General features: G+C 43.3%; 5 protein-coding genes across 9 annotated transcripts in view; 2 read left to right on the top strand and 3 right to left on the bottom strand.

The window, feature by feature from the left end:
* Positions 1-6,432: 6,432 nt before the first annotated feature.
* Positions 6,433-8,660, bottom strand: sod2 (superoxide dismutase 2, mitochondrial). The gene is made up of 5 exons (XM_029141751.3): positions 8,514-8,660; positions 7,732-7,937; positions 7,460-7,576; positions 7,133-7,312; positions 6,433-7,035 (listed from the first exon to the last, which is right to left on the bottom strand). The coding sequence occupies exons 1-5, from the start codon at positions 8,546-8,548 to the stop codon at positions 6,890-6,892; spliced, it is 684 nt and encodes a 227-aa protein (XP_028997584.1). The 5' UTR covers positions 8,549-8,660; the 3' UTR covers positions 6,433-6,889.
* A 734-nt stretch (positions 8,661-9,394) lies between these two features.
* On the top strand, positions 9,395-15,249 carry wtap (WT1 associated protein). Of its 2 annotated transcripts, XM_029141076.3 has the most exons (8): positions 9,399-9,568; positions 10,133-10,170; positions 10,326-10,381; positions 10,482-10,540; positions 10,670-10,797; positions 11,577-11,755; positions 13,809-13,963; positions 14,072-15,249. In XM_029141076.3, exons 2-8 carry the CDS (start codon positions 10,141-10,143, stop codon positions 14,725-14,727), a joined length of 1,263 nt encoding a protein of 420 aa, XP_028996909.1. In that variant the 5' UTR covers positions 9,399-9,568; positions 10,133-10,140; the 3' UTR covers positions 14,728-15,249. The 2 variants fall into 2 exon arrangements, 1 of the variants encoding a protein (XP_028996909.1); XR_003784629.3 differs by lacking the exon at positions 14,072-15,249 and having other exon boundaries at positions 9,395-9,568; positions 11,577-12,489; positions 13,809-13,948.
* A 238-nt stretch (positions 15,250-15,487) lies between these two features.
* acat2 (acetyl-CoA acetyltransferase 2) lies at positions 15,488-18,661 on the top strand. The gene is made up of 9 exons (XM_029141077.3): positions 15,488-15,653; positions 16,258-16,392; positions 16,496-16,677; positions 16,831-16,948; positions 17,043-17,186; positions 17,261-17,383; positions 17,453-17,607; positions 17,679-17,789; positions 17,909-18,661. Exons 1-9 carry the CDS (start codon positions 15,605-15,607, stop codon positions 18,077-18,079), a joined length of 1,188 nt encoding a protein of 395 aa, XP_028996910.1. The 5' UTR covers positions 15,488-15,604; the 3' UTR covers positions 18,080-18,661.
* A 42-nt stretch (positions 18,662-18,703) lies between these two features.
* tcp1 (t-complex 1) lies at positions 18,704-22,508 on the bottom strand. Its single transcript, XM_029141075.2, has 12 exons — positions 22,331-22,508; positions 21,800-21,885; positions 21,562-21,690; positions 21,173-21,270; positions 20,959-21,069; positions 20,667-20,848; positions 20,436-20,562; positions 20,032-20,207; positions 19,824-19,947; positions 19,516-19,708; positions 19,259-19,422; positions 18,704-19,108 (listed from the first exon to the last, which is right to left on the bottom strand). The coding sequence occupies exons 1-12, from the start codon at positions 22,506-22,508 to the stop codon at positions 18,895-18,897; spliced, it is 1,782 nt and encodes a 593-aa protein (XP_028996908.2). The 3' UTR covers positions 18,704-18,894.
* Positions 22,509-23,160: 652 nt separating this feature from the next.
* Positions 23,161-26,044, bottom strand: part of LOC114849438 (pleckstrin homology domain-containing family G member 1) — a 35,853-nt gene continuing 32,969 nt past the window's right edge. For all 4 annotated transcript variants that reach the window (XM_029140896.3, XM_055506110.1, XM_029140898.3 and 1 more), the window contains exon 17: positions 23,161-26,035. In XM_029140896.3, the coding sequence (XP_028996729.1) occupies positions 25,047-26,035 (989 nt within the window). In that variant the 3' untranslated portion in view covers positions 23,161-25,046. The remainder of the gene's footprint in view (positions 26,036-26,044) is intronic.

Raw genomic sequence — 26,044 nt, forward strand, 5'->3', positions numbered from 1 at the left:
ACAATTTATCTCTATGTGGTCTGTTCTTCCTTCAGGACAGCTTTTACCTTCTGGATACTGCATATAAGAAGGCAGAATTAGTAGAGGCCAAAAAAAACAAACCCTGCAACTAGCAGGTGACCTGTTCTGATGCATTGAAGGCAACGTGAGCCAAACTCTGTAATTCCCCGGAAAATTGGTGTTAGAACCTTCTGGGGTTAGACTTTACATCACAACCGTGTGTTCACGCTGAGACAGAGTATGCTAAATATAAGCGCACAATAAAAGCGGCGTAACATGAAGCAGACATGCTTCTGTATGAAGTGAGGCGATGGAAACTGCTTTGGTTTATTATGTCTCTCACTCTCTGCTCATTTATAGACCTGAGAAGTCTGACAAGTTGACTTATTCCTCTTTGCCATGTGTGAGATGAAGGGGGAATATGTGCGTTAGCCGCTTGGAATTCATCCCCACATGTCTCCGGGCTTTCTCACAGCGCGTCTCAGCTGCTGTGATCCTTCGAGGTCAATCAGCCTCATCCAAAGCAGTTGCTGCAAATAATTATTAGCATTTGTTAAAACACGTGTACGGCCGGCGTGCTTGTTGAGCGTCGAGTCTCAAAAGATACCAATGAGGTGACGCTCTCGTGAAGCGCTGCGCTGTCCTGTGGGTCCGAACCCGGTTCTTATCAACCAGACAAGTTGCAAAGTGGCCCAGACTTTAGTGAACTCTGCAGTTTACTCTCCTCTGCCTTTTAAGCTCTCTCCTCCTCTGTCTTTGCGGGGCTGTAAACGTTACACCCTATTGCTAATGGCTGGAGAACAGACGGCCACAGAGCACAACAGGATTTACAAGCAGTGTGTGTGTGTGTGTGTGTGTGTGTGTGTGTGTGTGTGTGTGTGTGTGTGTGTGTGTGTGTGTGTGTGTGTGTGTGTGTGTGTGTGCCATCGGTAATAAGCCTGGGCCTTGTGCGCATGATAGACACTGTTACTTATAATTTAACAACCACTGGAAAGCACTTCAGGGACAGGATTTGTTTATGCGCAGAGGGACACTAGCAGATGTGGAATAAACAAAAACACAAGTACTTCTGTGCGCCGGCATGTGCGACCCATACGATTGCAAGAGGCATCTAATGCAAACAGCTCAAACAGAGCGCCGTGAGCGCAGACGCGACTACGAACAGAAGTGAGGGCCTCGATCCAGACGTCCCAGCGTCTCAGACATGTGAACCAGGGGACCCAAGATATGCTCTCCTCCTATCTTGGCGATGGCATCACACCAGTAAATCTAGACTCCAGAAAACATCTTGAAAAGCCGTTTCATACCAAAGGGAAGTCATACATGGAAAATTCAGAGTGGCGTTTCCTGAGGACGGGTCCAAGGCCGTATTTTACATAATGTCTTATTAATCACGCCGCATTCAAAAACATCCCTGAATGCGGAGCCAGGAGGTGTGAAACAACAGAGGGCTCTTCTCGAGCCCACAGCTCTGGATGGAAACGTCGCCTCGCCGCGGGAGGCGTCCGGGTCGGCTGGCGGGGCCTCCACCGGGTCAGGCCCGTGCCAACACGCGGAGCTGGAGCCCTGACGTAATGCTGCGTCTGTGCGTGCTCGTGTGTGGATCCTCGGCCCCTCCGAGGGGATGAAGTCACTCACGTGCTGCCTTGAAGACTTCCACCGATGCTTAATCGCCGCACATGAGCGGCGAGAGGGGGGGGGAGGCGGGTAAGGGAGCTGAGGGGGAGAAATGCCTGTCCTCCCTTCACGAAGATCCAAATAAAGCACGGACAGCGTCTACACGCTTAAAGCTGGGTTCAGTGCAGGAGCGCTGGTAGTGGGAAAACGAGCTGGGAGCGCAGGAAGAATGCTTTGAGGGCTTATTTTTCTAAGGCTCTCCAGCCGACTACTGGCCCGATTGCCAATGTTGCATCTGTTTCTGAACACAGCAGCGACTATGGAAAATCCCCTGGCAGCGAAACCCTCCGTCTCACGCGCGCACAAACATGAACAATAAACCCGTGTCTCTCAGGATGTACATTTTGGGTTGACATCCCTTGACCTTTGACCCGAACATTTGCCTCCTGAGTGCGTCCAGGCCTCGTCTTTCACCGCATCCTGTATCCTACCAAGAGTTCATGCAATATTCAAAAGGGTTTAAACAGATTCATTCAAAGAGACACAGGCATTATTCTCTGTTGTGTAATCACCATTACAAACAGGATTCAGGCCTGTAGCAGGTGAGCACTGAATAAGAAAGGAAATGAGTAAAATAGCCACCAAATACCTCAGTCAGGACTAAAACCTGCTGTTGGTGCCATCATGGAAAACATCTCTTTCTTAATCAGTTTCAGACCTTGAAGACCAGAGATAAAAACTCCAGCACTGCAAAATCTCCTGTAAGTAGCTTTTGACCTGTAGTTATTATTATTTACAGCAGTAGTTGTAGTGAAGTAGAAGATTTGTGCCTCTTCTAAAACTCACAAAACCAGAACAGAGGCTTCGGCCGCTTGCTTCTCCATCGCAGACGTCTGTCAGCGGGCCGTGTTTCTTCATCCCACCTAAACCCCCCAAAACACTGTCTGCTGCAGCCAACGGCCAGCTTTCCGCTGCGCAGCCCTGGGTTTGGGCACAGGCAGCGCTGCCGACACAATTTATGCGTCTTCCTCCTCAAGGTTTTTGATCCTTCCTGACAACACTGGCATCAGGTGAGCCAGCTGAATTAATAGATGGCCAAATGTTAAACAGGGGAGTCAGTTGCTTCTGTATGCGCAGACGTGACTGATGTGACCAGGTTTGATGTGTCCGAATGCATACATCTCCCTTTTAGATGCAGCATCGTCACACACACGTCTCCCCCTTAATGCTCATTTATCCAGTTTAGTCTTGTGTTTCAGCAGATCAGCAGTAAATCCTCCAGGCACCAGTAGATTAATGGCAACGCTGGCTTTTTCCTGGCTTCCTGAGAGGGTTGCCTGCCTCGCTACTGTCTGTCAGCTTCAGACGCTCCCGTGGATACCTGAAAAATTAAGGAAGAAGGATGTTTTTATGAGGTCGTGGAAATTATCTGTGTGCGAGAGGCCACCTGGAAAGGCAGGCGGCCTCTCATCTGAATGCGTCCACTTGTTTCGTCAGTTTGGCCCACGGGGAGCTCGGCTCCGTGCTCGTCAGGAAGTCAGGTCTGCGCACGGAGGCACCAAACTGCACTAAAATATTCTGGTCCTTGGGCGTCGTCCAGCGCCTCCCCACTCCTTCATAGTCTCTTTCCTTCTGACATCCTGAGGCTGCAGCCAAGGAGCATCTGCTGAGTGCCGACTCTCACCGAACGGCGGGAGCAGACGGCCAAATTCTGACAGCGAAACTCATGCAGGCTGTTGATTAAATCCAGTGGGAACGCCGAGTCGAAGTCCAGCGCGCTTAATTGCCAATTGGAAGAGGCAAGCGCGTATGGAAGGAGAAAATACAGGCAAAGAAATGATATCCAAACATCTTTTAAACAAGGTGTCGAGGTTAAAGAGCTTTTCACTTTTAAGCGTCGAAGCCACACTATCGCAAATTCACAAGTAACATCATCCATAAGTAGCGATTACAGGCTGTTCGGTGAACGCGGGGCTCCCAGCTTTACAGACTAAATGCCTGTATGAGCTACTCTGGCAACAAGGAGAGCACTCTGCTCTCCTTGTTGCCAGAAGAAAACCCAGCGATCGCCGCGAGGATTCGTCAGGCTTGACTCCATCCCACAAAAACCCAGATGACCCCAGGCCCGGGGTGATTTATCATGCACTGCTGTCTAAACGGTGTCCACAGGCCCTCGCACTCGCTAGTGACTGTTGCACAACTGCGACGAATTAGCCAGACACACTCACACCCTCTCGCTAAAATAATCTTTTCCTCTCTCTTTGCTTCAGGACCCGAGTTTGGTCAAAGGGGGATTTTGAGGTCGAGAAATGTTCATTTTTGATCGGCAAAGCCATGACATACAGAGCTGATGACATGATGGGCTACTGTGTGTACACCTATAGGCTACTCTGATTGTTTGAGGAGGCGGTTAATGAATCAATCAGCCTGTCAAGCTTGGGTATCAAACCTCAGACCCACTGAAACGTCTGCTTCCTGGATCCAGCGCCTGCTGCAGAGTCTCCTCTTGCCAAGGCACTCAGACTCCGGCTCAGACCCAAACGGGTGCCCTGAATTTACTGCTGTCACTCTCTCCGCCAGGAACAACAGTCGACCAACGCTGGAAACTTTTACCTTCCTAATGTTAACACTTCTTTTTTTTTTATCATGAGTCCAGGCCAAATGGGACAGTGACCTCCTTTGTAGCTGACTCACTTCACATGGAACAATGTGGGAGCGTTGAGGACGTTTAGTGAAGCCCAGAGATGTGATGACAAAGCATTAGGAGGTGGGAAGGCAGAGGAGAGATGTCTGGCGTATGACTAGCATTGGCGTTGCTCGCTTAGTATTATGAACCAGTACAGCAGTGACAGGTGAACTCATTTACTTTTCACTTGATGGCACAAAACACTAACTGACCTTGAATCCATCCAAACATTTAAACATCTGTCAGCAAAAGGCTCCAGTGATAGAGGAAATGGCAGTGGGAAAATTTTGCAGGTTTCTATACAGGCCCATTACTGTCCCGTCCCACAGTTATCTTTGACACGCAGCCCAACAGTAACAGTGTTATGCAAGTAAAAGTCAAATCTGTGTGTGGCAACTGAGGCCGTAAATCTGAGAGTCGGTAAAACGGAGAATACAACACGGGATGGAGGCGCACTTCCACACCGTGGGCTCTGACAAGCAAAATAATGATGTCAAGCAAAGCCACATGTGAGTCTCCTCGCATGCATGTGTGCACTCACTGGAAAACCGCAGCAGAGCAGCGTGTGTTTGCAGGAGTTCAAACAAACGGCGTGATTGAAACGTATTTCTAAAACCGATCGCCGTGTCCAAACGTCATCTGCGTGTGTCCTCATCACATGGACATTCCTCGGGTGGTTTGTGGAAACTGAGAACGGGATAAACCACGCGGACGGACGCGTGCGAGCACCTCTTTGCAGTCAAGTTGTCCGAATGGTGCACGAAGAGGGAATTTCTTTGCCAGGTAAAGAAAAGAGCTCAAGTGAAACAGAAAGAAGGGGAAGAAAAGGAAGACGAATTACACAAGGGGTTAAACTTAGTGTCTGAGACATTTCCCCAGTATTTTCCTCTGGTCTCTCCCAGAGGTTAAAGAAACTCTATCCTGAGCGAGTTCCATCGTTTTTATGACTTGTGGAAGAGAAATAATTTCTGGCACAGCCAAACCTTTACAGAGCAGAAGTAGGCCACATTCATACATGCCATCGTTTCAGAAATGGAGACTCTTTTTGTTTCCCAAATTAAACTACTTTCTTTGCTTATTTATGGTTTTAATAAGTCTGATGTGTTATTCTTTCCAACAGCAGCCAGGCATTAGCTGCGTTCCCACTGTCTTTCTGCTACATCAGTAGTTTTTACAACTGTACTGCAAGTCTGAAAATAAGTCAGTCATCATTATTATGCACAGCATTCATTTAGTGAAGAGGTTACACAGCATTCATTTTAGAACTTTTCATAACATTTCATTAACTGATTGACACATAATTATAAAAGGGATTATTCCACTTACAGGACTGGAGTCTGGCCACCATATGTCTGCTGATAATCAGTTCACCTCTACTTAATGTAAATAGAGAGGCCTCTGGAATGTGACATCACCTCTGGGCAAACTGGCCAGTCCTAATTACTGACAGGAAGAGAGCAGGTGATAGACCAGGTGGAAATAATTTGCATAGATGCAGATATTATAAAAGGCACAATCTTTTATTCAAGATGACAAACACTCCTACTGTAGATGTCAGAGTGCAATGAATTGCTTGATGAAAATGCTAATTTAAAGTCCAGATATGAGCCAACATATACACAAATGATTTAAACACATTTCATAAAGCTTTTTCCCCAGAGAAAATGTGCAAACGCAGCGTTCCAAGCAGTAATTCTTGGAAGACACTGCCCTCTTCTGGGAAGAGGAGCTCAGAAGCCACATTGCATGGGGAGTTAATGTTAAAACTTAGTTTGTGCCTAAGTCCTAGAAAAACAAGCCCTTGCAAACTCCTGGTACATTTGCTTCTTGAGCAAGGGAATGGTTTCTCAGTAAATAGTTCTTTCAACTGAGATTCAAATCTTTTGATTGAACTAAAGCCAAATTTGACAGAAAAAAAATGTCTGAAAGAAAACTGATATTTTTATGTAGTTCCATATGATATCAAAGCTTATAAGACTACAGAAAAAAGTTTTTTTTTCGTTTTTTTTTCTTGCATAACTTACCAAATTGGTTAAAAAAAAAGGTACTTGTAATACTTAACTTTATTATAGAGTACCATTTGTTTAAAATTACATTTTAAGGAACCAATGAATGATTAAACAAGCATGGACAATTGAAATTCTATAATTTTATTATAATACATCAAAAACAGGGGCTGCAGCAATGTCGGATTAGTGCAACAATGTGACAAAGACACAGGTCACTATGGGTCTGTATGACTCCTACTACAGCAGTTGCAGTTTGGGTGTGATTAACAAAAGCCAGCCTTCATGTGAGAAGCGGCCATTTGACACAAAAAGTCTGATGGTCGAAAGCTGACCTGAGATCAAAAAGCATTTGCAAATAATTTATATTTTACTGGAACCTGTGCATGTTTTCCAGGAAGAACATAGGATTTCAATATGGAAATAATTTTAAAGTCAGTTTAATCAGCTTTAATGCAACTGACCAGATGTATGCTTGAATACCATTTGTGCAAGGAAAACGTAATTATTAGCAACTACTATTTGATCCAGGTCCAGAGCATGGTGAGAGGGGTTTTAAGGGCTATTTGAGAGTTCTTTTCTACTTTTTGGCAGTCTGGAGACGCTCGCTCACATTCTCCCAGTTGATAACATTCCAGATTGCTTTAACGTAGTCTGGCCGCACATTTTTATACTGAAGGTAGTAGGCATGTTCCCACACATCAATACCAAGGAGAGGGATGAGACCTGAGGACCAAGGATAGGGGGAAGAAAATTTGTATTTCAAAATTAAAAGGACATTTTATATGCCGCATTCATGTGGCATAATGGTTTTCACACTGACCTGTTGTTCCCTGTAGGGGATCCTGGTTTGCACAAGCAGCTATACGAAGTCGTCCGCTTTCTTTTTCATAGCCCAGCCAGCCCCAGCCTGAACCCTGCACTGCCACCGTAGCAGCAGACATCCTCTCCTTCAGCTTTTGAAAAGAGCCAAAGTCCCGCTTGATTGCCTCCATAAGCTCTCCTACAAAACAGTCACAAAGGTGGTATTTAAGACCCACAGTACTGAAATGAGCCTTTTGCAGTTAAGCCAGTTTCATTCATTATGAAAACTATACATCATACATACTGAATTATTTAGGTGTGTTTTACACATATTTCTAACATGTACCCTGAGGCTCGCTTCCACCATTTGGAGTGAGGTTTGTCCAAAAGATGGTGTGATTAATATGACCTCCTCCATTAAACCTCAGAGCAGGCTGGAGGGCAACCTGGGTCGTTACATCTCCTGCAATACAAGTGAACATTCCAAATTAAAAACGTGTCTTGGATTTATCCAAGCAGCTACAAGCAATCCAAGAAATTTTTGAACATGCAAGCCAATCTTAAGTAGTATTAATAAGCAAAAGCACTCAACCAAAGTTACTTTAAAATTGCACATACCTTTTGCAAGGGCCTCTTGATATTTCTCCTCTGTGACATTGAGATTGTTAACATATGTGGCATGATGCTTGCTGTGGTGCAGTTGCATTATCTCAGCACTGATGTAAGGCTCGAGGGCACCATAGTCATATGTCAGATCGGGGAGCGTGTGCTTCTGCCTTGATGAAGATACTTGGTTTAGACTTTGGCTGAGGCTGGCTGCACACCTAAAAACAGAAGAGAAGAAAAACTAAATATAAAGCCTTTAATACGCATGATTACTCTACGAGCCAAAGGTTCTGGAATTTGTTCACCAGCTGGAAGAATGTTACAAGGGGATCAATAGCTTTGCTGGCAGTGACGCTTCTCTTATTGAAATGACTTGTACTATAATAATTCACAAGGTCAGGCAGAGGCAACAGTAACAGCTCGCTCAACCAGCTTGAGCACCTGTCTTAAAATACCCATGCTGCCTGTGGATTAAGTGTAAAGCAGGTGATTATATAAACAGTTCGGGCCAAATTAGCTATAAACTTACATGTGTTCAAATTTAAAAGCAGTCGTTTCGCAGAAAGCTCAGTCAATGCGTTACCACACTTTATTACCACAACATACCATTGACTGGTGCGCCACAAGCTAATGTAGCCGATGTGCTAAATAAAGTTAGCATGCTAACGCTTAGCATGAGCAAATTGTGTCAAGTTCAAGAACAACCACTACTAGCAGCAGTCAGCAGTCCTCCTTCACTGTGCATTGCTTAAACCCTATAATGATATGAAACTGAAAGCTGATATCAATGTTACCTGCGTATCTGACCAACTCTGCAAAGCATATTCATGATTCGCTCATAAGACTCAACAGGACAGAGTAGGCGCACTAGGGAAACGAACTGCCCTTGAAATGTGCGATTTTAACGCGACAGCACGGTGGAACGTACCATTATTATTAGAGGGGAGTTCTAATGCCTTTGCTAAGTCTCAGTCGCGATAAATGAAAGCTCCTCCGAGAAAGTGTAATAGATAACATGTAATTAGGTTTGTGATTAAACCCCTATGGAATTTTATATGTATTTAAACATGTGGTATGAATTTAATCCCTCCCTACATCACATTTAACCCATCCGTCTGATTGGCGTTCAGTGCCCTTATAAAATTCAACACGTCACATGAGAGCAGCGTTTCTTGCAGAACCCATTATATTGTGGTTATATCTATACACAAATTCGAATAATTGGAAACGTGTAAAAAGACATGAAAATTGTTGAAACAGACACGTAATAACAATAACAAACACTGCAAATAAACATGGAGCGCACAACTTTCCGTAATTATCAAAACATAACAGTAACGTCAAATAACACGTGAACGTCTCTTACATGACAGGAACGCCAATGCCAGAGATCCTCCATATTGAGTGATGAATAACTCCACGACTAAAACCAGCGTGAACATAGCATCAGTGCAGATCTAGATGTTTTTCGTGAAGGATGCCAAAAGTTTCTATTCCTAAAATTTTCATAACAAACACTAACGTTAATTAGTACTGATTCTACCGATTTCATCGTATAAAGCAAATTGAAATACTTGAGCAACATTTCAGAATCCGGAAGTCTCCGCAGAGTGAGACCTCAGTTTTTTTGCCCCAGATCTCTGGGCGTTCTCTGCTGCAGGGGGTAGAGCGTCGGCGGCGCGGCCACAGCCATTCTGTCCCGCTGTCGGTGAGGAAGATGATGGTGAATGCGCTCAAACGAATCAACTACGTATAAATCCACCGCTAATCTTAACGTAGTTGCAGATTGACTTTTTACAAATACATAGCAAAGCCGAGGGTTTCAGAAACATCGAAAGATACAGGTCCGGTAAGTGTTTTTAGCGACTCAAGGCCTGATATCTGGAACCAAGAGCCCGCTAGTTTCAGGAAAAGGAGCTTGAAGGGAGGGAGTCATTCCTTCACCGCCATTTTGTGATAACAAATTGGCGAAAGTAGCCAAGAATTTAATTCTGTAAGGCTGAACACAATACAGTGTTTTTTTACTTAACACTGCATGCACGTTTAAAATCTTTATTTGGTTTACCAACCGATTAAAGGCCATTAAATCAGCCGATAGTTAGAGTTCACCTTGGTCGCGCTAGCATGTTTTCTGGCGTGCTAACATTAGTCATTGCTTGTTGCCTCACGCCGCTAACGTCGGGCCAAACAGCAGCTCCCATTCACCACTGATGTTAACTTTTTGTTTTTACGGCTACGTGGGTGACTTGGTCGCCGCTCGCAGCTATATTTGCCTGCCCGAGGCCACTGCACTTGGAGCATTTTAGAAAAGTTGTCATGGTTTACTTGTACGTGTGAACAACGTGTTACAGCTAAAGAGGATGCAGTTTCTTTTAGCCTGCAATTAATGGCACTTTTTTAAACTTACTTATAGGACTCACCATGACCAACGAGGAGCCTCTACCCAAAAAGGTGAGTGTTATTCCTCCTAGCTAGGACAATATTATTTAACACATACCCCCCACCCCCCCAACACACACACACACACACACACACACACACACACACACACACACACACACATTGGTGTTTTTATCTAACCAGCCCTTTGTTTTCTTTAAATACAGGTTCGCCTCAGTGAATCTGACATGAAGACCCTGACTAGAGAGGAGTTGTGCACAAGGTAGGTAACAGCTCGACTGCTGGAGATACATGATGTTGTAGTGAAACCAGATATTTCTAAGTGGAACAGTTAATGTTGACGCGTGTTCTGCTTCTCTTAGGTGGAAACAGCATGAAGCCTATGTCCAAGTCCTGGAGGCCAAATATGCAGATTTATGTTGTAAGTACATCTACTGTTGCATAAATGCAAAATTGCACTATTTCTCTTGCCAGTAAGCCGCTGTATTTAAGGGCTTGTCAAAAGAGAATATTTTACTGATGTGTTTGCCCCTTTGCTTCACTGCTTTAGCCAATGATGTAACAGGACTGAAGGAGTCTGAGGAGAAGCTCAAGCAGCAGCAGCAGGAGTCTGCACGCAGGGAGAACATCTTGGTCATGCGACTTGCCACTAAGGAACAGGAAATGCAGGAGTGCACGGTATGTGTCAATCCCCCTTGAGGTTTTGTCTAGCATCTCTTAGAGCTTCTCTAAACTGATGCGTTCCATATGTCTTAGTCTTTTTTTGGTGTTTAGTTCCCACAAACCCCAAATGAGACAGCAACCAATTAATTAGTATTCTTCTCAATATTACATTTAATTTCTGGAATTGATTGGTGGTTGAACGTCTGCTGTTGAGTATGTGTATACTAAAGAAATTGTCTTAAGTAAGGAATGTTAAACAACTAAGTGGATCACCCAGTGGCTTTATAGCATCATGTGCCATTCTTAGAGGGCAGCTAATACTAACACTGCCAGTTTGAGGTTAAAAATGTTTTCAAGCTTTTCTAGCAAGTCATTTTTCTTTAGACTATTTAGCCATAATAGTTTTGTTGTTGCTTTGACTTTGACCAAAATCTAAAACAATCTTTGCTTGGTGTGTCCACAAAAGTGATGGACGTCTAATGTTTGTGAAATATAACATTAAATTGTGTAGACTCAAGAGTTTGGTGTAATTTTAAAAATGTGATTAATTGTAATTAGTGTTGTAGTCACGTTTTAAGTTTTGGTATTGTTCAGAAAAGTTAACATGCAAAAATGTTTCTCAATCTAATCATCTCTTGTGACCCTGTATGTTTTGATCAAATATTGAGGTTTTTCACTAACAATTTTAAAGCGCAGACATTGGAGTCAAATTTAAGGATTTTGCACTGTCACTAAAAACAACTTCTTTATGATAACTTCACTTGTTGCTAAAACCTGTTTCATTTGTCCTGCAGACCCAAATCCAGTACCTCAAGCAAGTCCAGCAGCCGAGTGCAGCCCAACTGCGGTCATCCATGGTGGACCCAGCCATCAACTTGTTTTTCCTCAAAATGAAGACTGAACTGGAACAGACTAAAGACAAACTGGAGCAGGCCCAAAATGAACTGAGTGCCTGGAAATTTACACCTGATAGGTAAAGACAATCAAAATAACTCCCCCCTCAAAAAAGTCAAGACTTCCTCGTTGCCCCCCACCCTCACGCTCACTGCAGGCATGCAGGAACAATGGTGGGGGGGAAGGCTGACAAATGCTGTACTCACCACGAGACTCAGACTTTACAGAAAGCCAGTCACTGCAAAACAAACCTGTTTTTGTACTGTTGCACTGTGCAGCTACATATCACATAAGATTAAGAGAAAAGACAGTTTGGTCAGGTGACACTTGTGTTTCAGCTCTCTCCCCTCGTATCCCCTCAACGTCCAAGGGCCTGAAGGAGTCCGGACTGTTCCTGAAGAGGTGGTCACTCTGTTCCCTACATGGATATGCCCTCACTGCCCCCTCAGCTCAAACCAGCTCACATTAAATTTGGGGGTATGGTGGAGATTGAGTCAGGCAGGGAGCATCCCTAGCCTAAAACAGCCACTGAACATTTAAAGACGATTCCATTACTTGGTTTTTAAAGACATTTAACTGTGGATCACACCACACACATACCTGCTAGTTTGCCTGGCAAACAAGGGCATTTTGGACAGTCTAGATACAGCAGTAACACGAGGACAGTTCTAGGATTTAAAAGTAAGACTTTGGAGGGGAAGAGCCACTAGAAGTCATAAGACTGTGAGCGGAGCCAGATCCTCGGTCCACAAGGGACTAGGCTCAGGCACAAGAGGCCAGTCATCTGTGTCTCTGAACGTGGGCCCATTCACGGTAGAGTGTATTTACATGTTTTATTTTTTTACTTGTTTATTTTTTATGGGTATTTAATTTGATATCTTCTTGTTGCTCTGAAACAAACACTTACTGCAGTGTGTGTTTGTCAGACGAGGCATTATTGGCTTTGTTTACACTCACGCTAAAAGTATTTGCACCGTAAAAATAAATTAAGCTTTGCCTAATTCCTTTAATATGCTGAAACACATTGCTGTAGGTGTTTTGAAGTCGTGTTTTCAAGTTGTGAATGCAAATGTCAAGTCATGTTCTGAGTTGATGACGATGTATTTATTGTACTGTATTTTTGTGATTGACCTCATCATCTCTCCTTCAGCTATTTACACTTAGACTTGACTCGAATTTGTCGGGGTTCTCTTTTTAAAAACAAGTTGTTTCTCACAACTCTCACCGGAGCTGGTGAGATTTACGCTAGCAGTATACACAGCCTGTTGAAAGCTAAAAGTATCTAGGTGAAGTTAATGGTTTAGACCTTGTGCTAAAGTTTTGGACTACGCTTTTTACGAGTAAACTAAAAAGTGCATTATTGCAGTTGTCAAAGAGGAACATAGGTGGAGTTTGCTGAGTTTTCTGGCCGGTTTTTATTACCCACAGTGTAATGATTTCTCATGGTACAGATGCTGAATAATTAGCTGGCTTTTGTATAAATATTTTTCATATTTAAAAGTCTACTGGCGATATTGCTTCTATAGGGATTTACAGGTAGTGGTTACTTATTTAAAATAATTTGTGTGTATCTTGTGTATCATCTTTCAGCCTTCATAATTAGGGTTCTCAAAACATGAATACAACAATTCCTAATGTAAAGAAAAAGAAGTACTGGAATGTTGGAGGATTTTCTCACCTGTGGTAAAGTTTGAGAAAGCAGGACCATAACTGGTTTTACTTTTTACTCTTGAAACAATTGCTCCTGTCTATTTAAAGTGGTAAACATAAAAGGTAGTGGTTCCGTTCTGCAGATTAATTTTTTACTTGTAGTTAAAGATTGAAATTTAAATTATAGATTTCCTGGCAGAGTCTCATTAGTGATAAATCTTAATTTTTGCTTGTCCACATGTCATTTTTAACAGTTAAAGCTGTTTTGCACTTTAGTACTTTTGACAGAAGGATAATTTACCTTTTTATTTGTACAAACTGTCAGTGCCTTGGTAAAGTTATATATACTGCAGTGGAATAGACATAATGACAATTTTGTTGTAATGAGGAATGGCTGGTTAACACGTTCATGAAATTGGAGCAGCATCTCTCCTCTTTGTCTCCTGGTTCACAGTGTGATGTGAGACTTGTTTCCCTTACAGCCAAACGGGGAAGAAGCTGATGGCCAAGTGTCGAATGCTGATTCAGGAAAACCAGGAGTTGGGCAGGCAGCTGTCACAGGGACGCATCGCCCAGCTGGAAGCTGAGTTGGCCTTGCAGAAGAAGTACAGCGAGGAGCTAAAAAGCAGCCAAGATGGTGAGAACAGCCTTCTCTTTTTTCACATTATGTATGTGCAAATTCCATAAAGCTACTGATTGACTTAAGACTTGCTTTGTCTCTGTTGCTGACCTCCAACACATTTAGAGCTGAATGACTTTATTATCCAGTTAGACGAGGAGGTAGAGGGAATGCAGAGCACCATCCTTGTCCTGCAGCAGCAGCTTAAAGACACCCGCCAGCAGTTGTCTCAAACTCAAACTTTGGCCGGACCAGGACCCAGCAGGACTTCACCCAATGATTCAGGCTCTTTAGCGGAACCATCCAACCAGCCTGAGCAGGCAAGCGCACCCTCTGAGCCAATTGGCAAAGACTACAGCAGGGTCTCCAACGGACCAAGCAATGGCAACTCATCCCAGAGAAGTGAGACTACTACACCCAGCCTGTATCGGGAGGTCAGCAGCACAGAGGAAGACTTTCCCATGTCCCCCATGGTCTCCAGTCCTGGTGAAGCTGAGACTAAGCTGTCGAACCACTCGGAGGAGGCATCAGGGACTCAGACTGCAACAGGAAGAGTTGGAGGACCTGTGGGATTCGGGACCCAGCTGAGTGCAGGTTATGAGAGCGTGGACTCTCCCACAGGCAGCGAGACATCTTTGACTCAGCACTCGAATGACACGGACTCCACCACTGACCCTCATGAGGATAAGGCTGCCCACGTGACCAAGGGCACCAGGACTGCAGGGTCACGTCATGCTCAGAACGGCCTGGACTCCAGCACAAGTGACAGTGCAGCTTTGTAATGTACTATGACACGTAAATTTTGTTTTTTAATTTTATACAGTACACAAGGCAACAAGTACATAGTCTGTAATGGCACCACTGTCAATGCATTTATGTTTTCACCCTCCCCTGCCTCTAGTGAAACCTCTGTCAAATTTGTGTTGCTAAATGGAGACGTGGTTAATGTCACACCTGACCTGCGTGGTTGTATGATTAAAATGGTATGTGTCATTCTGCTGTTTATTTAAGCGTGTCTATGCTGTTCTTGTTTGAGCTCTTGACACTAAAATCAGGCATCTGGTGTTGTAACTCACTGTCTGAAGTCAGTAAAATCACTTGCAGTAGCTTCACAAATTCAAGAGGGTCATGTTTTTTTAGATGTTGGCCTGTGTTTTTTTAAACAGTTTTAATTTTTCATTAACAAAAAAATTTGTTCAGGAGCTTCTGTTGAATTGTGAGTAGTTTATATGCATTGTTCATATTATTCTGACGTGAGTCCTTTTCATGTACTGACCAAATATCAATAAAGATTTTTAATACTACATGGGTGGAAGTGGTTGTTAGTATATTAGAGTGGAAACATAAAATCTGATGATTTAGCGAAACGAATGTGTAATATGGCTTTAAATTAAATGGCTAATTGTGCCTGTAACTGTAACAGTATAATTGAAAATAAACACTAGGAGAACTAACTAAAGGTTTAAATGCCTTTCATCCCTGCTCCTCCACGACGCATGGTGGCGCTGTGGTGCGTTTACTGTCTGCTGCAGGCGGACATCTCCCATTCATTGTAGAAGTGACAGGAGGTGGTGTCAACGTCGCGGTGCAGTGTGGACAGAGTGGGTCGGGATCAGCACTTTGAATCAAGTCGTTGTGTGACACTAGTCGTGAAACAACATGAACACCGAACCTGTTGTCATCGTTTCTGCTGCACGGACACCAGTCGGTAAAGTCGTGTACTTAAAGTAGCACGTAGTCATCACAATGTATTTACGCTTCTAATGCTATCTTTCTGTTGCTGACTGCTGGCTCCACTAAAACTAGGTGAACACTTATGGTTTTGTAACTGTTTAGCGCTTCCTTTTGTGGTAAATCTACCTTTTTTAATTTGTGGTTGACGTCGATCAATTAAATACGTCGAGTGTTGCTGAGCTATGATTGGTTGGCCAACAAGTCCAAAGCACTCCCTAGCCGCTGATTGGCCAGCTGGTCATAGGGCCACGAAGCACGAGCTTTCTGCTATTGGCTGCCTGCAACATGTTCATCGTGTCCAGCTAGGTTTAATTTGACGGGAACGCCACTGATTGCTAAACTGCTAAACAAAATAAAAGGTCGAATTGATTGAAGCATGATTTGCATTTATGTGATGCTAAAATTAATTTGTCAACGAATAACATTGCCCTTGAGGGTAAATGTGCAGTTGGAAATAGTTATTAATGTCTTGACTTTACCATCAGTTAATATAAGTCCATATTATAATAGATTATAATAGTAGTAATAATAATAATAATATAGTATGACTGTCTTTAACGTCCTCTGTTTTTCCTCAGGGTCTTTGAACGGTGCTCTGTCTGTGGTGCCTCTTCATGACCTGTGCTCAGTGGTGATCACAGAGGTCCTAAAGCGAGCTGCTGTGAAGCCAGATGAGGTCTCTGAGGTGATCATGGGACACGTCCTAACAGCAGGTAAAGAAGTGTTGGTGGAGCCTGGTTTAATTGGTTGCAATAGATAAATCCACCACTCATTTTGAATTTTCTCATGGGCGTTGTTTATTTGCATTTACCTCAGGTACCGGCCAAAACCCAGCCCGTCGGGCCAGCGTTGGGGCGGGTATCCCCTACCTTGTCCCAGCATGGAGCTGCCAGATGGTGTGTGGCTCGGGGCTGAAGGCTGTGTGTCTGGGAGCTCAGTCAATTCAGACGGGCGAGTCCACTGTGGTGGTGGCAGGAGGGATGGAGAGTATGAGCAGGGTAGGTTGTGAAGTCTAGGTAGTCTGTTGACTTCAACATAATGCATACTGTAATTCCCAGAATTATCCACTAATGAGATTGAATTCAATTGAATTGAAATTGAAAAAAGTGGAAATAACTAAAGGAATGAAGTTTTTGTCATTGTCTCATTAGGCTCCTCACACAGTGCAAATGAGAGCAGGAGTAAAAATGGGTGATGCATCGCTGCAGGACTCCATGGTGGCTGATGGCCTTACAGATGCCTTTCATAGCTACCACATGGGCATCACAGGTTGCTGTCTATTTACAGCACTACTGGTGGACAATATAGTGACAACTCAATTGATATTGTTTAGTAAAATTTTGTCTACTTTTATATTTTCAAGCGGAGAATGTGGCAAAACAGTGGGCTGTCAGTCGGGAGGAGCAGGACCGGTTTGCGGTCCAGTCTCAGAACAGGACGGAGGCTGCGCAGAAAGCAGGACACTTTGACCAAGAGATTGTTGCCGTCCTGGTGCCATCCAGAAAAGGCAAGAGGCATTTTGACTATCCAGAGACATGCTTTTAGTGTGTACACGCCATCAAACACTTCTCTCCGTTTTAGGTCCAGTTGAGGTGAAAGTGGACGAGTTTCCTCGTCATGGTAGCAACATGGACAGCATGTCCAAACTTAAACCCTGCTTCATCAAGGACGGCAGTGGGACCGTCACTGCTGGAAATGCTTCAGGTTTGGGATTTGGTTTTGGATAAGGTGATGATCATCATATAGAAAGCTAATTTGATCTCATTATTTCAGGTATAAATGATGGAGCAGCAGCAACTGTGTTGATGAGCCAGTCAGAGGCTGTGAGGCGTGGTATCAAACCAATGGCCAGAATTGTCTCATGGGCTCAAGCTGGCCTTGACCCATCAATCATGGGAACTGGACCAATACCAGCCATTAGGAAAGCGGTGAGAAATGATCAATCCTTACATGTAACACGTGAGAGAATGATCCTGCTTATTTTACATTACTGTATTAGGTCGAGAAAGCCGGATGGCAGCTGGACCAGGTCGACTTGTTTGAGATCAATGAAGCCTTCGCTGCACAGTCTATTGCAGTGGTCAAGGAGCTTGGTCTGAATGTCGACAAAGTAAGTCTCATGTATCTTGTGAGTTTTTACATTTTAATTTACTAAATTATCAGAAACTGGAGATCACCACACAACTGAAGAGTGACTGGCGTTAGTTACCCTTTTTGCCGTCGTCTTAGGTGAATGTGAGTGGCGGTGCCATTTCTCTGGGTCATCCTATCGGCATGTCTGGCTGCAGAGTGCTGGTGACCCTGCTGCACGCTCTCCAGAGGACTGGAGGACATAAGGGTGTGGCATCCCTCTGTATTGGAGGTGGGATGGGCATCGCCATGTGTGTCGAGAGGGTTTAAGATGAGGATTCAATCCATTTTAAAGTTGATAAGGGATACTGAAGACGAAATTGTTTACACTACAGGATATAGTATAACTTAAAGTTCACCCAGATGATTAGAATTGCTGTACTTTTAAAAGTGAGTGTTATGTTAAATTGTCAGTGCCATTCTCACTGTGAACACTTAATTCAGCCCTCCTCAGGTTTTAGCTTTACAGCATGTGATCTAAAGGATTTTAAATTATGCAAATTATGTACCATTAAATAAACGAGTGCTAAATAGGTGCCATTCTGCAGCTGGGAGTTGTAAGAATGCAGCTTAAAACTGTGTTTTAGAATGCTTTAATGTAGAGCAAGGTCTAACAGTTGGTGTTGATAACTAATAAGTATTTGGCAATTGGTGTAAAAATCTGTTACTGATGAACATTCCTATATCTTGCATTGTGGATTACATGGAGCTATATCTTGTGCAGACAGCTAAGTGCCATAAGGTTGAGTGTGCTAACCTTCTCTAACCTAGTGCTTCCTATGTTTTGCAGTGTCTGTCAAGAGTTTTCCTGTAATCTAGCTGTATGACATATCAATAAAGAATTAGAAGCCATAGATTCAAAATACTTTGAAGATAAATAAGCACAGCTCTCAGTCATTTACAACCACTGGAGCTTTATTGTGTCCAAAACAAACAAATCACTTACAGTTCCTCTAGAAGCGACTGCCCTGAAGGCGAGGGAGTGGGACAACAGTGAAAAGGCAAAGTGCATGGCCTAAACTAAAGCAACAGCCTTGAAGAGCTCTTCATGTATAAATACAGACATTGAACCTATCAGGAGCTTTTCAACCCTCCAGGGATCCAGAACGTACAGCATCTTGGTATGACTGCCCTCCTTCCTTTGGTTCTGGGAACAGTTTGATGAGGTCATCAATGCGGAGGATGGTGATCGCAGCTTCAGTGGCAAACTTGAGGCTTTTTGTCTTGACCATTGTGGGCTCGTATACACCAGCCTGACGGTTGTCTCTGGGTTTACCATTCACCAGGTCCAGACCAATCCTACCACACAATATTTATATACCCCTATTAGAACATGTTCATCTAGCACCTAAGAAAGTGAATTTCTCAGGATTTTAATATATTTTGCATTTGAAGTCCTGTCCTGCAGCTTCATAAAAACAAACCATTTAATTTGTGACCAAGACTCACCACTTCAGATTCTTGCGTTCAGGGTTTACTTGGGCTTCATTGTGGAAAGCCCGCAGCTTTGCCACCAGGTCAGTGGAGTCCTGTGCTGCATTCACAGCCAGTGTTTTGGGGATGACGAGGAGAGACCGAGCAAACTCAGCAATGGCCAACTGCTCCCTGGATCCCTGAAAACCATTCATTCTGGGTTACTACCAACCAAAACCATTGCTTCAGATAAGTACCAAAGCACATGCACACTTTCATCTGCAAGTGCTCACCATGCTAGTAGCATAGTTCTCCAAGTAGATTGACAGAGCTGCCTCCACAGCACCGCCTCCTGGGACCACAGACTTTGACTCCAGCACCCGCTTTACAACACAGAGGGCGTCATGCAATGACCGCTCCATCTCGTCACACATGAAGTCGTTGGCACCACGCAAAATTATGGAGGCTGATGTTCGTGCTTTAGTACTGAGACGAAAATTAAAAATTTTTAAATATCCTTGTGAATCCTGAAATGTCCCATCAGACATAACGTCTTACAGCAAGAAGCTTAAGTAAAAATTTAAATAGTTGCAGTTCTTACTTCTTGACAAGGATGAGTTCATCATCACAGACACGTTCCTGAACAACCTCCTCAGCCTGGCCAAGCATAGTGGCCTCAAATGTCTCTTCCCCCTCCAGATTAGTGAGAGAAGGGCAGACGGTGGCTGAAACAAGACATTACATCTATGAACTACTGATGATGTGGGACAGAGACAGCAGGAAGTGAAAAAAAAAAATAAAACGGATACCTCCTGTTGCCTTAGCGATGCGTTTGAGATCCCTCTTAAGAACTCTTCTTACTGCCATGGCTCCTACATCCACAAAGTACTTAAGACACATGTCATCAATGCCACCTGTGGTCAGGATAACATTGGCCCCAGCTGCCAAAATCTTTTGGATCCTCTCCTTAGTAATATCGGATTCCCTAAAACAATAAATATTAGACCAACCAATAGTATTTAACATCAAAATATAAAGAAGGTGAAACAAATACATAGCAGATATCAAGTTACACAAATGGACAGTTTACAGATTGCAAAGGTATACATCTCTACAGTCCTGTGCTCAATATTGCAATAAAGTTGTAATCAAATTAAATTGTCCTTCATAATATACTAAAAAAAACCACCATGTTGTCCAGCCCACAATTTACCTTTGTCTGATCTGGTCAAGCTTTTCTGGGTCACTAATGACGACCTGCACCCCCATTTTCATCTTTGTTTTCTGAAGGCTGAAGTCCAAGCAGGCAATCTTGGCGTTGGCAACACGCTTAACCATTCCTTCATGAAAAAAACAAAACGCAGCAAATTAGCATAGAAGGTTTCCAAATACTTTGGTGCAATAACAAATACAGTAAAACAACACATTAGCTTGGTAACCCTACCCTGCGAGCCGACTGTGCAGTTCAGCGCATATCCGTTAACCAAGTAGCTCTCTTTCTGGCTGCGACCATGAGCTTTCAGTACATTGACAGAGTTGATGGGGTATTTGGCCACACCCTTGCTGTCCACAAACTTCACAGCCATGGCAGCATCCACCACCATGTTAGCAAAGAATTCAGCATCACTAAAGAGTCATGGTCAAGGCAAATATAAGCTGTGTTGAGTAAATCTCCCTGGATGTGACTTTGCAAGTTATCTTAAAAACATTTATCAATCACAGAGCAGAAAAGATACACTCCAATGATTTTGGAGGACATGGACGTCTTGGCTACATTAATCAAGCACTCTCTGCCCAGATCATCTGTTCCAATAGTGAGATTCTCATTAATGTAGCGCACTGCCTCTCTGGAAGAAGGAAACAAAAGGTTTGCTTGTTAAAAACTGACTACCTGTAAATCTGATACGGAGACCAGAAGTGGCTCAGTGGTCCTCAGCATGAGCATCTTACTTGCAAGCCAGACGATATCCGCTGATGACTGATGTGGGATGAATCTTTTGTTTCACCAGCTCATCTGCACTTTTCAGCAACTCTGCAGCAATAATTACCTACAAGTACATCACGTTGCATGTTAAAATTAAAATACATCCAATTTCCTTACACCAACAGAATGTTTGTGGACTCATTTTGTACCCTCATTTCATTAGGAGTGGCAGAAATTAGGCTGCACAACCCCTTCAGATACAGAGGGACGATATCTCTTTCCTGTTAGCATAACCACACACCCGTAGTAAAAGGCAGATGCATGGTGCTAAAACAGGACATCATGTACTCCAGCTAATATAAATAAGAAAATTCACACACTTAAGTGACCCATCTGTGCTGCGGCCCCAACTCACCACAGAAGTGGTCCCATCTCCAACCTCCTTGTCTTGCAGATCAGCCAGTTCACACAGGACCTTGGCAGCTGGGTGCTCCACTTCCAGCAGCTTTAGGATGGTTGCTCCATCGTTGGTGATGGTTACGTCCTGCAAAAAAGGCCACAAAAACCAGAATGACCATTTAACATTGCGGATTTACTGTCCTAGTTATGGAAACATGCCTTTTATGAAGCGAAATGACTGTATGGAAACTAACCCCAATGTCGTCCACCAACATCTTGTCGAGGCCGACCGGTCCCAGGGAGCTTTTGACAATGTTAGCGATAGATGCTGCGGCCATGACTGTAAAGAAAGCAAGTCAGCATCTAAATTCACGTTTAAAGTTATCTGGAACATCCATTAACGTGTATGATTAATACCGCAACTCGCACTGTTCCGTCATGTCACTCAGTGTGGTGCACAACCAGCTAGACACACCTTCAGCTCACGACAGTGTTTGTTCTTTCCCATTAGCATAGCCCTGCATTCAAGGTGTTGCGAATGAAAGGTACTAACATGGGACTTTGACGTTACATGTTGTTGGCTTTAGGCGTATAAATAACTTCTTTAATACGCCTTAAAAGTTTTTCGCCAGAAACGCCACAAAGTTAACGGTAAACCTAGCTAGCATTAGCCACACGTGTGTTGCATCCACTACGTGAATCAGCTTTTTTTAACGATCTCTATAAGCTTACCGACAGAATATTAATTGTTTCGAACCACCAAATAAATTTGCATCACGACTTACCATTCTGAGTACGAACAGACTCGCCAGTTGTTCTCTGGCCGAACACATTTAACGGACCTTCGAGTAGCGACATTTTGGACAACCACACAAGCGAGAAGAAAGGGAAGCAGCGCAGTGCATTATGGGTAAACCGGCATAAAGCAGAAGGTTCGAGAATAAAATATGAAGAAAACGACATTAAATGGCATGATCACTCTTTTATTATTCACCACATGAACATATCAACAAAAAACATTATGGTTCACATTATTCCGTTGTCGTATCATGTAAGAAAAGAACATGCTCGCTCCTGATTTCTAGTCAACTACATTTCCCAGAAACTACGGGCCTGCAATGGCGTGACCCTATATTCTTCTTCGGTTATTTGTAGTTTGTGGTGCGCTGCAAATGCGCCCTCTGTTGTACGTACGAATGATAATACGCTTTATATTTCTCCCGTTCTTCTGTTTTATAAACCATCCATATATTGAGAAATGTATAACTTAAGTAATTCTAGTGTGTTTTGTTAAATACACTTAAATATATTTCATCATTTTAATTGGACACTACTTTCTACTGCTACTGCATTATCAGTTAGAGTTAAGTTATACGCCTACTTACTTTATTGCATTTCTTTGGCAGCTGTAGGTACTAGTTAGTTCACCGATAAAGATTTTGGTAAAAAAGGGATAGGAGGAAGAAGTTTGTAAAATAAAAAGGGTGTCCTGTTGAGAAATTAAGCTTCATAGTCTACCTAGTCATTTCTTTTGCTCTTTTAGATACAGTACTCCTCTTAGACCCCTATTTTACCCAATGGTCTCGTTCTATCTCTCAGTGAAATCAAACAAAGATGAGTTTTAACTGAATTTATTATTTCCAATACATACTTTTGTTGAGCATTGACAACTAGGCAATTAAAAAAATACAGTACACTTAACTTAAACATGAAAGCATTATGAAGCATACCTATGGCATACAAGAATAACTTTCCTAAAATGTACATCTTTACAAAGTGTTTACAAATAAAACATAAAAAAACAGAAAAGTGCAAAGAAGAGTCAATGAAGACTAACAATCCCCACCAGTGAAACAGAGGACAAGAATGCACAATGACATTAAAAAAATAAAATAAAATAAAAACAAACATACTTCATATTCCTAACTTGTGTTTGATCCTTTTTTCCTGATATGCACAGTAGGCCATGATGTTGCGCTTTCTACCTTATCACACCTTTTAGTGATTTGGAACGTCTATTATGCAGTGCATGATAGAAAAACTACCGTATGTTGATAATATTCACAGGATTTGATTCACATTTTATAAGCTCCCCTAAATAAGAAGAAAACCACGTTTTAATAAATATATTTTGCTTAAATTTACAAATTGTTTGTGGCTTGGAAGTGATCATGACACTGGGCAGTGAACTAACTTTAAATAAATAAACAAACACCGTTTGTGTTTGTGTTTTTAATAGTTTCAAAAAAAGGTGTGTAAAACTGGAAAATGCTTCAATGGGAAATTTTTTGAACCTGATTGATATGAACTACCTCACCGTGTTGATTTTCTGTGACTGTGGTCAGTAGTGCGACAGCTGGGAGTGTCCCATAACGTAAACAAAGTAAACAAACAGCTGACCAACCATTTGAATAAAAAAAAAATACACAGCACGTACACCAAATACAGTACTGTAGTCTTTTTAATAACTCTTCTTAATGCTCTCCTTCGTGGTCCCTCTTAAAAAACAAAAGGTTAAAATTAGTAGGAGTGAAAAACCATTTCACCCGTTCCCCATCCATCCTAAGAAACACAGCTCAGATCTGCTTACGGGTTCAAAATAAATATGAAGTTCTATGATTTCTTACAAGATATCTAAAATATCAGCGTTTGTTCTTGATTTCAAGCATGATATCTTATTTATAACAAAGTCTAGTTTTGCTTAACTTAATAGTTGGAGCCAATGCGTTTGTCATGTCTGTTGCAAATATTGCTAAAAAGCTCAACTAAAAGTCATGAACTAGCCTGAATAGCAGGTCTGATGATTGCAAATCTGAACCACGCACTTGTAAAGCTGCTTGTTGGGAACTCTTTGATACTGTGAGTGTCACTAAAAACACACCTCTCCTTTCTTTGTTAAAATTAACTAAAGCTGAAACTGCAGTTAAGACAACCTTAGGAGCAAATTAGGAGACATGACATGATAACATCCACCAAAGCTGGAGCCTGTCCTCCATTTTGAGATGTGTTGAGCAGAATAGGCTTTGTTTCCTAAATTAACAGCTTTCCTGAACTACTGTATCTGTACAATAGTTGATGGGCATCAAGAATCAATTCACACACATCCCTTCAAGAATGAATTAAAACCAGTCTCTCTGAAAACATGAGTGTGTTTACGCCTCTTTTCGTCAACTGTGCCCCAAGAGATACGTTTAAAAATACATAAGACTGAATTTGGAAGTGCTAAGGCAGCTCACATGCAGGCGCTGATGTTGAACTACAACCATTAATAGTTACTTGTTATGTTCAGTTTGAAGCCCTGTAACAGAAAATACAGCATTAACTATGCACAGAAGTTGTTACAAATCAAAGACCACATCTTTGTTGTGTGATGTGTGATGGTAATTTAATATCTATATTTATTTGTGGACTAAAATCATGTATGATGCAAAGCAGCTGCGACCATTTTGTTTCTATATTCTCTATGTTAATGTATATTTGGCTTTTAGGTGTCATGTTGCTTCAGGCAAAGCTACTGGAACTCAGACACTGAAACTTCTCCCGCAGAGACTGGACAATGTTGGACTGGCTCTGCTGCGGCTCGCTCCACAGGTACTCCTCCAAGTGATCGCGGCCCAGAGACCTCAGCCGGTCGCAGGAGTGCACCGGGCTGCAGGGCAGACTCTGCGAGTGGACTAGCCCCCGGTTCTGACGGGACAGAACCACGGCGCCGCCACTTTTCTGCGTCAGCCTGTCGAGCTCCTGCTCGCACTCGTCCTCAGAGCGGATCTCTACATAGTCGTCATCGTCCTCCCCATTGTCCTTGAAGTTAGCCAGGTAGTTCTGGGTGGCGGTGAGTATGCTCAGCGCAGATGCTCGATTCAGGACCACCACCTGCTGGCCATCATGCAAGGTGAGGCCTGACTGTCCCTGGGTAGACTGCTCTGGGAGGCTACTCTGTCGACCAACACGACCCAGTCTGGAGTCTGTAGACCGATCCACACGGGTTCCATTCGATTTGCGTCCTGTGTGGTGGTTCTTCTCCTGCTCCTGACTGCCCAGAGAGCTGACGGACTGACCGTGACCAGATGGAGAAGGCTTCGAGGACGGCGAGTTAAAGGAAGTATGTCTCTTTATGGAACTGTACACGTGCTCCTCTTTCTCGCTCGGCGCCGACATGCACGAGCTCCACCTCTGCGTGGTGGGTGCCGGGGACGGAGGGGTGGTCTTGAGGGAAGGGATGGAGCAGGCAGAGGTCAGTCTGCGCTGCGGCGTGGAAGATGCGCGCGCGGTCCCCACCTCGCTGGCGGTGGAGATGAAGCTGGCCAGCTCTCCGTTGCTGTAGGTGGAGTGGAGCCAGTCTTCCTCCAGGGAGGTCTCAGGCATGGACGGCGAGTACGGAAGGCCTGGATGGGCGTGGTGTGGGGTGGTGGAGGCCTGGCCAGTGGGTGAGGGAGGATCTTTAAACATTACCTGGTCGTATAGTGTAGAGTACTCTGCTATCCTTGCACCTACAGAGA

The sequence above is a fragment of the Betta splendens genome, chromosome 24 (genome assembly GCF_900634795.4).
Source record: "Betta splendens chromosome 24, fBetSpl5.4, whole genome shotgun sequence".
Taxonomy (NCBI): Eukaryota; Metazoa; Chordata; class Actinopteri; order Anabantiformes; family Osphronemidae; genus Betta; species Betta splendens.

What these genes read in the sequence shown, in the direction of transcription:
- sod2 (XM_029141751.3), bottom strand. Translation starts at nt 8,548, where the DNA reads ATGAATATGCTTTGCAGAGTTGGTCAGATACGCAG. An exon ending in AGAGTTGGTCAGATACGCAG is followed by an intron (nt 7,938 to 8,513) that starts GTAACATTGATA and finishes TTCTGTTTTTAG; the next exon opens with GTGTGCAGCCAGCCTCAGCC. An exon ending in TCAAGAGGCCCTTGCAAAAG is followed by an intron (nt 7,577 to 7,731) that starts GTATGTGCAATT and finishes CTTGTATTGCAG; the next exon opens with GAGATGTAACGACCCAGGTT.
- wtap (XM_029141076.3), top strand. Translation starts at nt 10,141, where the DNA reads ATGACCAACGAGGAGCCTCTACCCAAAAAG. An exon ending in AGGAAATGCAGGAGTGCACG is followed by an intron (nt 10,798 to 11,576) that starts GTATGTGTCAAT and finishes TTTGTCCTGCAG; the next exon opens with ACCCAAATCCAGTACCTCAA. An exon ending in GCTAAAAAGCAGCCAAGATG is followed by an intron (nt 13,964 to 14,071) that starts GTGAGAACAGCC and finishes CAACACATTTAG; the next exon opens with AGCTGAATGACTTTATTATC.
- acat2 (XM_029141077.3), top strand. Translation starts at nt 15,605, where the DNA reads ATGAACACCGAACCTGTTGTCATCGTTTCTGCTGCACGGACACCAGTC. An exon ending in GGGACACGTCCTAACAGCAG is followed by an intron (nt 16,393 to 16,495) that starts GTAAAGAAGTGT and finishes CATTTACCTCAG; the next exon opens with GTACCGGCCAAAACCCAGCC. An exon ending in GGATGGAGAGTATGAGCAGG is followed by an intron (nt 16,678 to 16,830) that starts GTAGGTTGTGAA and finishes TTGTCTCATTAG; the next exon opens with GCTCCTCACACAGTGCAAAT.
- tcp1 (XM_029141075.2), bottom strand. Translation starts at nt 22,508, where the DNA reads ATGTCGTTTTCTTCATATTTTATTCTCGAACCTTCTGCTTTATGCCGG. An exon ending in GTCTGTTCGTACTCAGAATG is followed by an intron (nt 21,886 to 22,330) that starts GTAAGTCGTGAT and finishes CTTTCTTTACAG; the next exon opens with TCATGGCCGCAGCATCTATC. An exon ending in AGAACTATGCTACTAGCATG is followed by an intron (nt 19,423 to 19,515) that starts GTGAGCACTTGC and finishes AATGGTTTTCAG; the next exon opens with GGATCCAGGGAGCAGTTGGC.